At 47.5% G+C, this 11,641-nt stretch overlaps 1 protein-coding gene across 2 annotated transcripts in view; it reads right to left on the bottom strand.

The window, feature by feature from the left end:
* Nucleotides 1-657: 657 nt before the first annotated feature.
* The window catches only part of DCDC2 (doublecortin domain containing 2), a 342,131-nt gene continuing 331,147 nt past the window's right edge, over nucleotides 658-11,641 (bottom strand). For both annotated transcript variants that reach the window (XM_030211482.1, XM_030211491.1), the window contains one exon: nucleotides 658-1,098. In XM_030211482.1, coding sequence (XP_030067342.1) covers nucleotides 1,003-1,098 — 96 coding nt within the window. In that variant the 3' untranslated portion in view covers nucleotides 658-1,002. The remainder of the gene's footprint in view (nucleotides 1,099-11,641) is intronic.

Genomic DNA, 11,641 nt, shown 5'->3' with positions numbered 1-11,641 from the left:
AATTAAAATAAAGGAAAAGCAAGTACTCATCATCCATGGCCTCTTATAACATCACTCACATCAGAACCCCTTGTGATATCATAAAGGTCATAGCTATTTATCTATCAAAATCATTTCTCATAATTTGCCACGCCGGGAATCGCTAGCTTGGTTTAGTAGAAGAGGCCCTAAGTTTGTAACTGGTGGTACTGTTATGAAACCAAATAATGGTCTTAAAATTATTTTCCTACATTTGTAAATGTATCAAATATTTGATAGGGAAATGGTATTACATCATAAATCAACTAGGACTAACTATTTTCCCTTATTTTAACCATTTATTAGTTTTTAAAAGAACAAGGATGCTATAAAAGAGCTAAAAATATATATATTGTCTCATAAGCAAAGCTAAGAAGAATATACTTGGAGAGAAAAATGCATTGTTTATCCTAAGATACACCGATACTGAATTTAGAAAACATTTTTTGAGGGAGAAAATGTATCAGTGTTTCTGTACAATTGCTACTGTAAACAGTTTTATTAATCTATTTAAAGCATTTTTTAAATTCCTGTAATGCATGAAAAGCAACATTACTAGTATTACATGCTGTGGCCTAGGGCAGAAATCTGGGAGGGGTCCGTAAAGCTCACAAACAGGTTTGCACCTTTTTTTAGCTTCAGGGAGGCTTGGGGGGCCCTGAGTCATAGGGGCCCAGGGTAACTGCATTAGTCACACTTCCTTAGTGTTGGCTCTGCATGCATTGTTTTAAGATACTGACTGCAATGGTAACTATTTATTTTCTCCAGATTATTTTTTCAGCACACCACATTTTATAGTAGGAACAATGCAACGTTCTTTCCTATGGCTATTAATGAACATTATCAATTTTCTCTGTACAACATTATTAAAGGTAGTTTTCAACCATATCTTCACATTATAATTATCCATCACAGATAATAACACTCAAAATTCAAGTATTGCAAGCCTTCATTCTTATGCTAATCCATTTTCTTGGAACTCCTCTATGCCACTGCTGCATACTCTTTTTTTTCACTATCTCGAGGACTGGGTAGTTTTCCCTGAAGTCTGGATGTTCTATTTTCGTGAGAGGAATCCGCCTGTGAGTTAAATACCAAAACAGAGAGTTAGAACCTCAAATTACTGAGAGAACATTGCATGAGATGCAAAATTCCTAAGTACAGCATATCAAATATAGCATATTTGTATAATTTTACTTACACATGAGGAAATATGTCTTTATAACATACATATTTACTAATTTCTGCTGATAACTGAGAATCAAGAATGAACCCTGAATAGGGCTGCCCTAGCTGAATTCCTGAAAAAACAGTATGGACACCTACTGCCCCATATTACAGTTCCGTAGGTCAGACACATATTTTGTTCACTTTCTCTCCAACTTTGCCAGCTATAGAATGACACACACAGGTATGTATGCACATTTTATTTATTGGGATTTATTAACCACCTTTATCAACATATTCACCCAGGGCTTCTTTTACAAAGCCGCACTACCGATTCCCGTGCAGCAAATGAGAGGAAGTCCATAGGAATTGAATGGGCTTCCTCTCATTTGCCGCACCGGGAATCAGTAGCACAGCTTTGTTGTAAAAGAGGCCCCCAAAGCTGTGTACAGCATACAACTTACAATTTTGTTAACTTCGTAACAATAGTAAAATGACCAAATCTAAACATAAATACAATAAATGAGGTAAACTTGGAAATCTGATGTCAGTACAATACAACCATACCATAATAAACAGCTTGAAAGAATATTCAAACAACAAAGATATAATACGTCAACATAAGACGAATGAAACACCTAAGTAAAATTTTAGCTTAGTTTGATGTACAGGCTGACTGAACATCAGTTTCTGCACAGAAACTGCCTCAAAATCAATACCATGTTTCAGTTTCAGAAGAAAATGTCACTGCATTTCTGTCTGTAACTGAAACTTACTGCTGTTTGCACTCAACCTGCAAACAAGAGCAGGCTCCACCTACCCACTTCCTCCCTTAACAGGATAAGGCTTGGTCCCTTGTCCTCCCCCCTCCACCCGAACAAAAAGTAGCCTCTATTCCCTCCTTCCCTCCTGAGCCACCTATATCCCCCCTTCCCAGGTCTACCTTAGAGTCCTTGGCGGTCTAACGCCGTAGTTGGGTCAGGAGTGATCTCAAGTTGCTCCCGCCCAAGCCATCTCTTCTGTCAAAATGGCTCCTGTGAGTTCCAGCAGTAGTTGCAGCAGCCATTTTGACAGATGAGATGGCATAGGAAGGAGCCACTGGGGATCACTCCTGCACTGTCTACACCACTAGACCACCAGGGACTCTAAGGTAGGTCTGGAAGGGTCCCACTGGATGGTTCCAGGGGAGGGAGGGAGGGAGGCTGCAATTGTTCATGGGTGAGAAAGAAGGTGGAGAGAATGGAGGCTGATACCATTTGGGGGTGGGTTCAGTTTCAGTTTTGGCCAAAACCAAGTGGTGACTTTTGGCCAGAGATTCAGTTTTAGTAGAAATGAAATAAAGCGGTGTTGGTCACCATCTAGTCTGAAGATGCAAAGTGACACCTTAAAAAATTAAACTACTCATTAGGAATTGCATGAACAGCGCAGCAATAACTAAAATCAGGTTTTTAAACTTCAAGATTTCTTTTTTTCAAAATGGTCTGCAATATAGTAACCCGTATGGAGCAAGTGTAACGAATCAGTTTTGTTATTCTTAGATGTGTTTCCAACATCTTACAGCTGTTATATCTGGGTCACTAACTGCAGGAGGTTTCAGAAGCTTAAGGGAATGAATATAATTCCATGATTTCTGTGCTAAATGAGAAGAATTAACTTCAGTTAAGAAACTGGTTCATCCTAGTATGCCAATGATTTTTTTTTTCTTTTTTAGAGAGAAAGGCAAACAAGCATGACTCAATGAGAGTGAAAGAGTTTTTACCATAGGCTATCTAACGTGTAGCAACTGTGCATGTAAGTTGCACCAGTTTTCTTTGAAAACTACCACACAGGAAGAACACATGCACAATTGCACCTGCTAATTAGTATCCAGAACCTTCCTGGTTTATTTTGCATGCCCACACTTTGTATTTTATAGTCTGTGTGAAAATGCTAACCCCTCCCCATTCCCTGCCTTTGGGAATACCTCTGCTCAATGCACGTTTTAGGAAAACATATACATGCCGTATATAAATAAGTATAAGTTCATACAGTTCAGGAAATTTAAAAATAAACAATTTCTGTGTATAAAAACTGTTTTACGCTGCATATGGCTTTTAACAGTTACCTCAAGATTGATTCTCTCTCCAACTGTGAACAGAAAGTGTGAATCTCTTTAAGCTAGCTGGGGATACAGAGAACTGGTTGGAAATGTGAATATATGCCTGAGGACAAACTACCAAGCTGCCCTTTGAACACAGAAGGAAGAGCTACTTCTAACACCACAGGGCAAAGATGAATTATACTGTGCGACTGCTTATGCAGTATTAAAATTCTTTCAGGGGACAGAAAAAGGACTTTTTGCTTTATGAAGTGGAACTATTACCACCCCACCAAGGAACGAGAAAGTTCACCTAAATGACCAGAGGCCCAAACTGCAAAGCTTGCATCTGCAACTACAATGGGCCAGACAACACTTGAACTGCTAAAGACCATCTGCATTGTCTAACCAGCCAGCCCCTTACCTTACTACCTCATCGTTCTTCTCTGTTTTATACTTGGTAATGACAATAAATAAATAAATAAGGCCTCTTGTGTTATTGAAAACAAATTCTATGCAGTTTAGCTAGTTCATCAGCACATGTCTTCTAACTGCCTCAGTGGTTCCACCCACTCCCTCCCATCTGAACAGGATAAGGCTTGGCAAGGCACAGCCCCTTCTCCTCCTCCCCACCCTCAAACAAAGGCAGCAATTCTATAACCCAGGCGCTAACATTTACACACGTTACACAAGTAAATGTTTACAATACTAGCATATATGTGCATCTGTGTACATGTGTCAGCATGCTGACTGAGCACAATTCTGCAAATACCCACTTAACCTACATAATGTTTATTTAAAAGAAGGGCATACCCGGGAGTGTGCACACATCCCTGCTGCACAGGCGCTTGGATTTACTTCAGTTCTATGGTGGCCTAAATATTAGATGCACTGACACTGGGTTTTACCAACATTCTTTAACAGAACCTAGGCACCTAGATTCCTCTATAGCGTAGGATCCTACCATGCACCATTGAGGCTCCTAAATGGAGGCACCCATTAAAACAATTGCCCTCTTAGTTACAATTTTCTGTCACCTGCCTAGAATCTTTTGTCACTAGCCTGGAATCTTTTTGAACTTACTTCCTTTTCCCCATTGCAGATCTGCAGATGGTGTGGAAAATAAAAGACCTCTGATTCTGATCTAGTACCTTTTTTTCCCTAAAAATAATTGTTTTTAAACCTAATCCCCACAAATTATGGAAATAGAAGGAAAAAAGGATCTATAGATATAGAGGACCTTCTAAGAAGAGGAAAAGCAACCAAGTTTAACAAATAAACTAGGGACAATCCATTAAACACTTTAAACACAAAATGGGCAAGCTTAAAATACATTTCAGCCTGTACAGGAAGCCAGTGTAAAGAAATTAGGGCTGCAGTTACTCTACCAAACATTTTCATATGAAAGATAACTTTAGCAGCTGTATTTTGAAGGATCTGGAGCCTGGCGAGTAATTGACTGTAAGGTAAAATTATGTATAATCATACCTGATAATTTTCTTTCCATTAATCATAGCTGATCAATCCATAGACTGGTGGGTTGTGTCCATCTACCAGCAGGTGGAGATAGAGAGCAAACTTTTGCCTCCCTATATGTGGTCATGTGCTGCCGGAAACTCCTCAGTATGTCGATATCAAAGCTCCATCCGCAGGACTCAGCACTTAGAGAATTACACCCACGAAGGGACACTCTGCCCAGCTCACCACCGCCGAAACGGGGGAGGGGAATTAACCCAGCTCATCCCCACACAAGTGGGGGAGGGGAATCCGTCCAGCTCATCCCCGCGGAGCGGGGGAGGGACACCACACCCGCCGATGCGGGGGGATCTGGCTTATCCTGCAACCGCAACCGCGGGAGGAGCTGACTGACCCTAACACCGCCGAAGCGGGAAGGGTACAAAGCTGCCCTACAGCCGCACGAAGCGGGAGGGAGTGCTGGCAGAATTTTAAGTCTCAATCCAGCCCCGTAAAACGGAGGGGAGAGGAATGCAGCAGCTCACTGTAACACAAACTCGTCTTAACTCTTGAAGAATCCAAGTGAAAAAACTTGAACACGAAGTCTTTCTGAAGTAACTGAAGACTAAACTTGAACCTGAAATGCAACCAGAATAAAAACAGTACAGATATCTGGGAGGGGCTATGGATTGATCAGCTATGATTAATGGAAAGAAAATTATCAGGTATGATTATACATAATTTTACCTTCCATATCATCAAGCTGATCAATCCATAGACTGGTGGGATGTACCGAAGCAGTACTCACCCAGGGCGGGACATTGAAATCCCTGACCTCAACACTGAAGCTCCAAACCGGGCCTCCGCCCGTGCAGCCACAGTCAAACGGTAATGCTTGGAGAATGTATGCGCCGAAGCCCAAGTTGCCGCCTTGCATATCTCTTCCAAGGAGACGGATCCGGCCTCTGCCATCGAGGCCGCCTGAGCTCTTGTGGAGTGAGCCTTCAGCTGGATAGGCGGCACCTTCCCCGCGGCCACATAAGCCGCTGCAATGGCTTCCTTGACCCATCTTGCCACTGTAGGCTTAGCAGCCTGCAGACCCTTACGAGGACCTGCACACAGGACAAACAGATGATCTGACTTCCGGAAATCATTGGTCACTTCCAAGTATCTGATGATGACTCGTCTCACATCCAGATATTTAAGAGCAGAGTACTCCTCTGGGTAGTCCTCCCTACGAAAGGAAGGGAGACAGAGCTGCTGATTCACATGGAATCGAGAAACAATCTTGGGCAGGAAGGAAGGCACTGTGCGAATAGTCACTCCTGCCTCAGTGAACTGCAGAAAAGGCTCTCGACAAGAGAGCGCCTGGAGCTCGGAAACTCTTCTGGCTGAAGTGATAGCCACCAAAAAGACTGCTTTCAACGTCAGGTCTTTCAGAGATGCCCTCGACAAGGGTTCAAAAGGCGGCTTCTGCAATGCTCTTAGCACCAGGTTGAGATTCCACGCAGGCACCACTGAGTGCAGAGGAGGGCGCAGGTGATTAACTCCCTTGAGAAAGCGCACCACATCTGGCTGCGAAGCCGGGGAAACACCCTTCAGGCGGCCCCTGAAGCAAGCCAGAGCCGCTACCTGGACTTTAAGGGAACTGAGCGACAGGCCTTTCTCTAGACCTTCTTGCAGGAACGCCAACACTGAAGAAATTGGAGCAGTGAAGGGAGAAAGTGAGCCTGCTTCACACCACGCTGCAAAGATACGCCAAACCCTGGCGTAAGCAGTAGAAGTAGAGCGCTTCCTCGCTCTCAGCATAGTGGCGATGACCTTGTCTGAGAAGCCCTTCTTCCTCAGACGCTGCCGCTCAATAGCCAGGCCGTAAGACCAAAGGGGGAGGGATCCTCCATCACCACGGGACCCTGATGCAACAGGCCCTGCTCCACTGGCAGTCGCAGAGGATCGTCGACTGAGAGCCTGATCAAGTCCGCATACCAGGGACGTCTGGGCCAATCCGGACCCACCAGGATTACCCTGCCGGGATGCTTTGCCACCCGGTCTAGCACCCTGCCCAACATGGGCCAGGGCGGGAACACATAGAGAAGCTCTTGTGTCGGCCACTGTTGGAGAAGAGCATCTACTCCCAGGGATCGAGGGTCCCGTCCTCTGCTGAAGAAGCGCGGCACTTGGCAATTGGCCGATGACGCCATCAGATCTAGGCTCGGCTGGCCCCAGCGCTTCGTGATGTCCAAGAACGCCTGAGCAGATAGCTGCCACTCTCCGGGCTCCAAGGTATGGCGACTGAGAAAGTCCGCCTTGACATTCATGACTCCGGCAATGTGGGCCGCTGAAAGCTGCTCCAGGTTCGCTTCCGCCCACTGGCATAGATTCATAGCCTCCTTGGCTAGAGGGGCGCTCTTGGTACCTCCCTGGCGGTTGACATAGGCCACAGCCGTGGCATTGTCCGACAGAACCCGTACCGGTTTCAACCCCAGTACCGGGATGAACTCCAAAAGCGCCAACCGAATGGCTCTGAGTTCCAGGAGGTTGATAGACCACTTTGCCTCTGCAGGAGACCAGAGTCCCTGCGCTGTCCTTCCCAAGCAGTGGGCTCCCCAGCCCAACAAGGAAGCGTCCGTCGTGACGACAATCCACTCTGGGGTCACCAGAGGCATTCCTGCAGACAACTTGTCTGTCTGCGTCCACCAGCTCAGCGCCTTGCGCACTGCTGGGCCCAAGGGAAGGCGCACAGCATAATCCTCCGACACCGGAGTCCAGCGCTGCAGCAGAGAGTGTTAAAGTGGTCTCATATGAGCCCTGGCCCAGGGCACTACTTCCATCGTGGCCGTCATAGAGCCCAACAGCTGCACATAGTCCCAAGCCCGAAGAGGAGAGGCTACTAGGAACTGGTTCACCTGAGCCTGAAGCTTGACAATCCGATTGTCTGGCAGGAACACTCTGCCCACTTGGGTGTCGAATCGAACTCCCAGATACTCCAGGGACTGAGTGGGGCGCAGCTGGCTTTTCTCCCAGTTGATGATCCATCCCAGGGAGCTCAAAAGAGCAACCACCCGGTTCACAGCTTTGCCGCACTCTGCATAAGAGGGGGCTCGGATCAACCAGTCGTCCAGATAAGGATGGACTTGTACTCCTTCCTTCCTCAGGAAGGCCGCGATGACCACCATTACTTTGGAGAAGGTCCGCGGAGCAGTAGCCAACCCGAACGGGAGGGCTCTGAACTGGAAGTGTCGGCCCAGTACTGCAAAACGCAGGAAGCGTTGATGAGGAGGCCAGATGGGAATATGCAAGTACGCTTCCTTGATGTCCAAGGATGCCAGGTACTCCCCTGCCTTCACTGCTGCTATCACAGAGCGGAGAGTCTCCATGCGAAAGTGCCGAACTTTCAAGGCCCGATTGACCCCCTTGAGGTCGAGGATAGGCCGGACAGAACCTCCTTTCTTTGGTACCACAAAGTAAATGGAGTAACGTCCCTTGCCAAGCTGATTTTCTGGCACCGGAACGACCGCCCCCAGGCAGATGAGATTGTCCAAGGTCTGCTGCACTGCCACAGCTTTGACCGGAGACTTGCAGGGAGAGAGTACAAACCCGTCTCTTAAGGGTCGGCAGAACTCTAGCTTGTAGCCGTCTCTGATGACTTCCAGCACCCAAGCGTCTGAAGTTATTGTGGTCCACTCGCCCAGAAACGAGGACAGCCGTCCTCCAATCTGCACTGGGGCGTGGACCAAGACCCCGTCATTGGGTACGAGACCCTGGGGGAGGACCGGAGGGAGCACCTCCGGGACGGCGGTCTCTGCGAAAGGAACGCTGCTTGGGGGAGAAGGTCCTCTTAAAGGAAGAGGAGGCAGAAGAGCCCGACCTGCCCGGGCGGTACCGACGGGCTTCCTGAAACCGTCCTCTGGAGGTACCGGGGCGAGCACTAGCTCGAGCCCTGACCTCTGGTAACTTCTTGCCCGTAGACGTGCCGAGATCGGTCACGATTTTGTCCAGCTCGACCCCAAAGAGCAGCTTGCCTTTAAAACGCAATCTAGCCAGGCGGGATTTAGAGGCGTGGTCAGCAGACCAATGCTTCAGCCAAAGCCACCGCCGCGCAGAGATTGTCTGAGCCATGCCTTTAGCTGAGGCTCTCAAGACATCATACAGCAAGTCTGCCAAATAGGCCAAGCCCGATTCCAGGGCCGGCCAATCATCCCTCAAGGAAGAATCCGAGGGGGAAGCCCGCCGCACCATAGTCAGGCACGCCCTGGCCACATAGGAACCGCAAACTGAGGCCTGCAAATTTAAAGCAGTAGCCTCGTAGGACGACCTTAAGGCCGCCTCCAATCTTCTGTCTTGGGCGTCCTTTAGGGCCGTGCCACCTTCCACCGGCAATGCCGTTTTCTTAGTCACCGCAGTGATTAAAGAATCCACGGTAGGCCACAGATAGGCCTCACGTTCACTCACAGCCAAAGGATAGAGGCGGGACATAGCCCTAGCCACTTTAAGGCTCGCTTCTGGGACATCCCATTGAGCCGAAATTAAGGTGTGCATAGCATCATGCACGTGGAAGGTTCTAGGCGGGCGCTTCGTCCCCAGCATAATGGCAGAGCCAACAGGGGCTGAGGGAGAGACGTCCTCCGGAGAGGAAATCTTCAAAGTGTCCATGGCCTGTAGCAACAGGTTGGGCAAATCCTCTGGGCTAAAAAGCCGCGCTGCAGAGGGGTCATCCGCTCCAACCGAGCGGGGATCCGTCTCCTCCAAGGAATCCGCAAAGGACCGTTGGGAGACCTCAGACACGCTGCCCTCATCTACATCGGAGGAGACAAATTCCTCCAAGGCCTGGGAATCAACCCGAGGGCGTTTGCCTCTGGGAACCTCAACCTCTTTACCAGACGAGGGAGCAGGGGCAGCGTTGTGCATGAGGAAGGCCTGATGCAGCAGCAAAACAAACTCGGGGGAGAAACCCCCCAGACTGTGCACTTCCGCAGCCTGGGCAACAGCCCTAGACGCACCCTCAACCGGCGCTCGCAAGAGCGGGGGAGAGACATGCTGCGCATCCAAGATGGCGTCCGGCGCGACACTCCGCGAAGGAGCCGCGCGGGAAGAACGGCTCTTAACTTTAGCCGCTTTTGTGCCGTCGCCCAAATTAAGGGCGTTCATGGCATTAATGTCTCCAACCTCAAGGGCGGCCCAAGAAGAAGCCGTCCGAGCCGCGTGGCCGGCCAAGATGGCGGAGGCGAGGAGCGGGGGATGGGCGTTTATGGCGGGAAAAACCGCCACGCCGGAGGAAGGACCGGGACATACATCGGTCACTAAACTGTCACCCAACAAGGGCGAATCAGGCTTGAAGACCCCCGCATCCCCTCTAGAAGCGCTCCAGCGATCCGGGGAGCGACCCTTTGTGCCCTCGCCCTCCGACGCCATATGCCACGAGGAGAAGAATCGGGGAACCCCCTGCCCGCTATAAAAAGGTAAAAATTACCTGCTGTCCGCTCCGAGCTGTAACGACCTGGTGTCCCAGTGAGTAGCTGCAATAGACGCTTAAATAAACGTCGAAATAAACGCCTTTAAGGACGTTCAAAATTTTTTTTTTTTTTTTTTAACGGAGCCAGCGGGAGGGGGGAGAAAAGGAGGGACCTGGCACCACCAGGTTTGCACTTGCTCAAAAGTGCCCTCAACCCCAGGCACTCAACAAAACCTAAAAATTAGGCTTGGAGGCCTAGCCAGAGCTGCTGCTGTGTGTGACCACCACCTGCTGAGATAGAGAACATACTGAGGAGTTTCCGGCAGCACATGACCACATATAGGGAGGCAAAAGTTTGCTCTCTATCTCCACCTGCTGGTAGATGGACACAACCCACCAGTCTATGGATTGATCAGCTTGATGATATGGAATAGTAGAATACAAGCTATTACAGTAATCTAGATGAAGTAATGCCAATGCTTGAACCAAAATAGAAAAGTTTTTCTTATCAAAATAAGGACATACATTGCGTAGCTGTCGAAGTTTAAAAAAACACTGTCTTAATAATATAATTAACCTGAGGCTCAAGAGAAAGAGGTGAGTTCAAAATAAAGCCCAGCACCTTAGATGTTCGCTCGACTTTTAAAGAAAGATCATTAGAAATCATAAGTACATCTGAAATTGAAACAAAATATCTATCCAGAGGAGTTTAGTTTTAACCTTGTTTAATTTCAATCTATGGATGGAACTAAAGTATTTGATAATGGACATACAAGAAGCAATGTTAGAAAACATAGTGACTATCAGCCATAGGGATCAACACTAGTATATCATCCATATATGAATAAAATGTAACTTTCAGAGATGAAAAACCTAAATCAAAACATGCCATATAGATGTTAAATAGAATAGGTAATAAAGGTGAGCCCTGAGGGACCCCGCAAGGCAGGGTCCAGCTCAAAGAAAAGACTTCCTCTTTACACTATAACTTCTATTGGACAAGAATTCTGAAAGCCAAGACAGGACTTTATCTGAGATTCCTACTGAAATTCATTTAAAGAGAAGAATCTCGTGGTGTACTGTGACAAAAGCAGTAGTCATATCAAATTGTAGTAAAACAGAAGCAACACTCACTCTCACACACAATACTGCACAACCCAGCACTAGAGAATGACATGGGGGCGGGGAATCGCAGTAACCGAGGGGATCGGGACAGGGACAGAGCTCGCAGGGGCGGGGACAGATCCCACGGGGACGGGGCAGGGATGGAGACAGAGCCCACAGGGACGGGGACAAACTTTGTCCCCCTAACATTTTCTACTTTGAAGCCTGTTAATGAGCTGGACTGTTATTTATGTTTAAGTGATGGCTACAAAGATATTTTGATTTTTTGGAAAAACAAGCAAACATACTGGCCACAACTAGCAAAATTTGCATGGGAGATCCTGTACATCCTGCTACTAGCACATCTT

Source organism: Microcaecilia unicolor, chromosome 1, assembly GCF_901765095.1.
Source record: "Microcaecilia unicolor chromosome 1, aMicUni1.1, whole genome shotgun sequence".
In the NCBI taxonomy this organism is placed as follows: domain Eukaryota; kingdom Metazoa; phylum Chordata; class Amphibia; order Gymnophiona; family Siphonopidae; genus Microcaecilia; species Microcaecilia unicolor.
The sequence above is the reverse complement of the archived record's forward strand: the minus strand, read 5'-3'. Positions and strand labels throughout refer to the sequence as shown.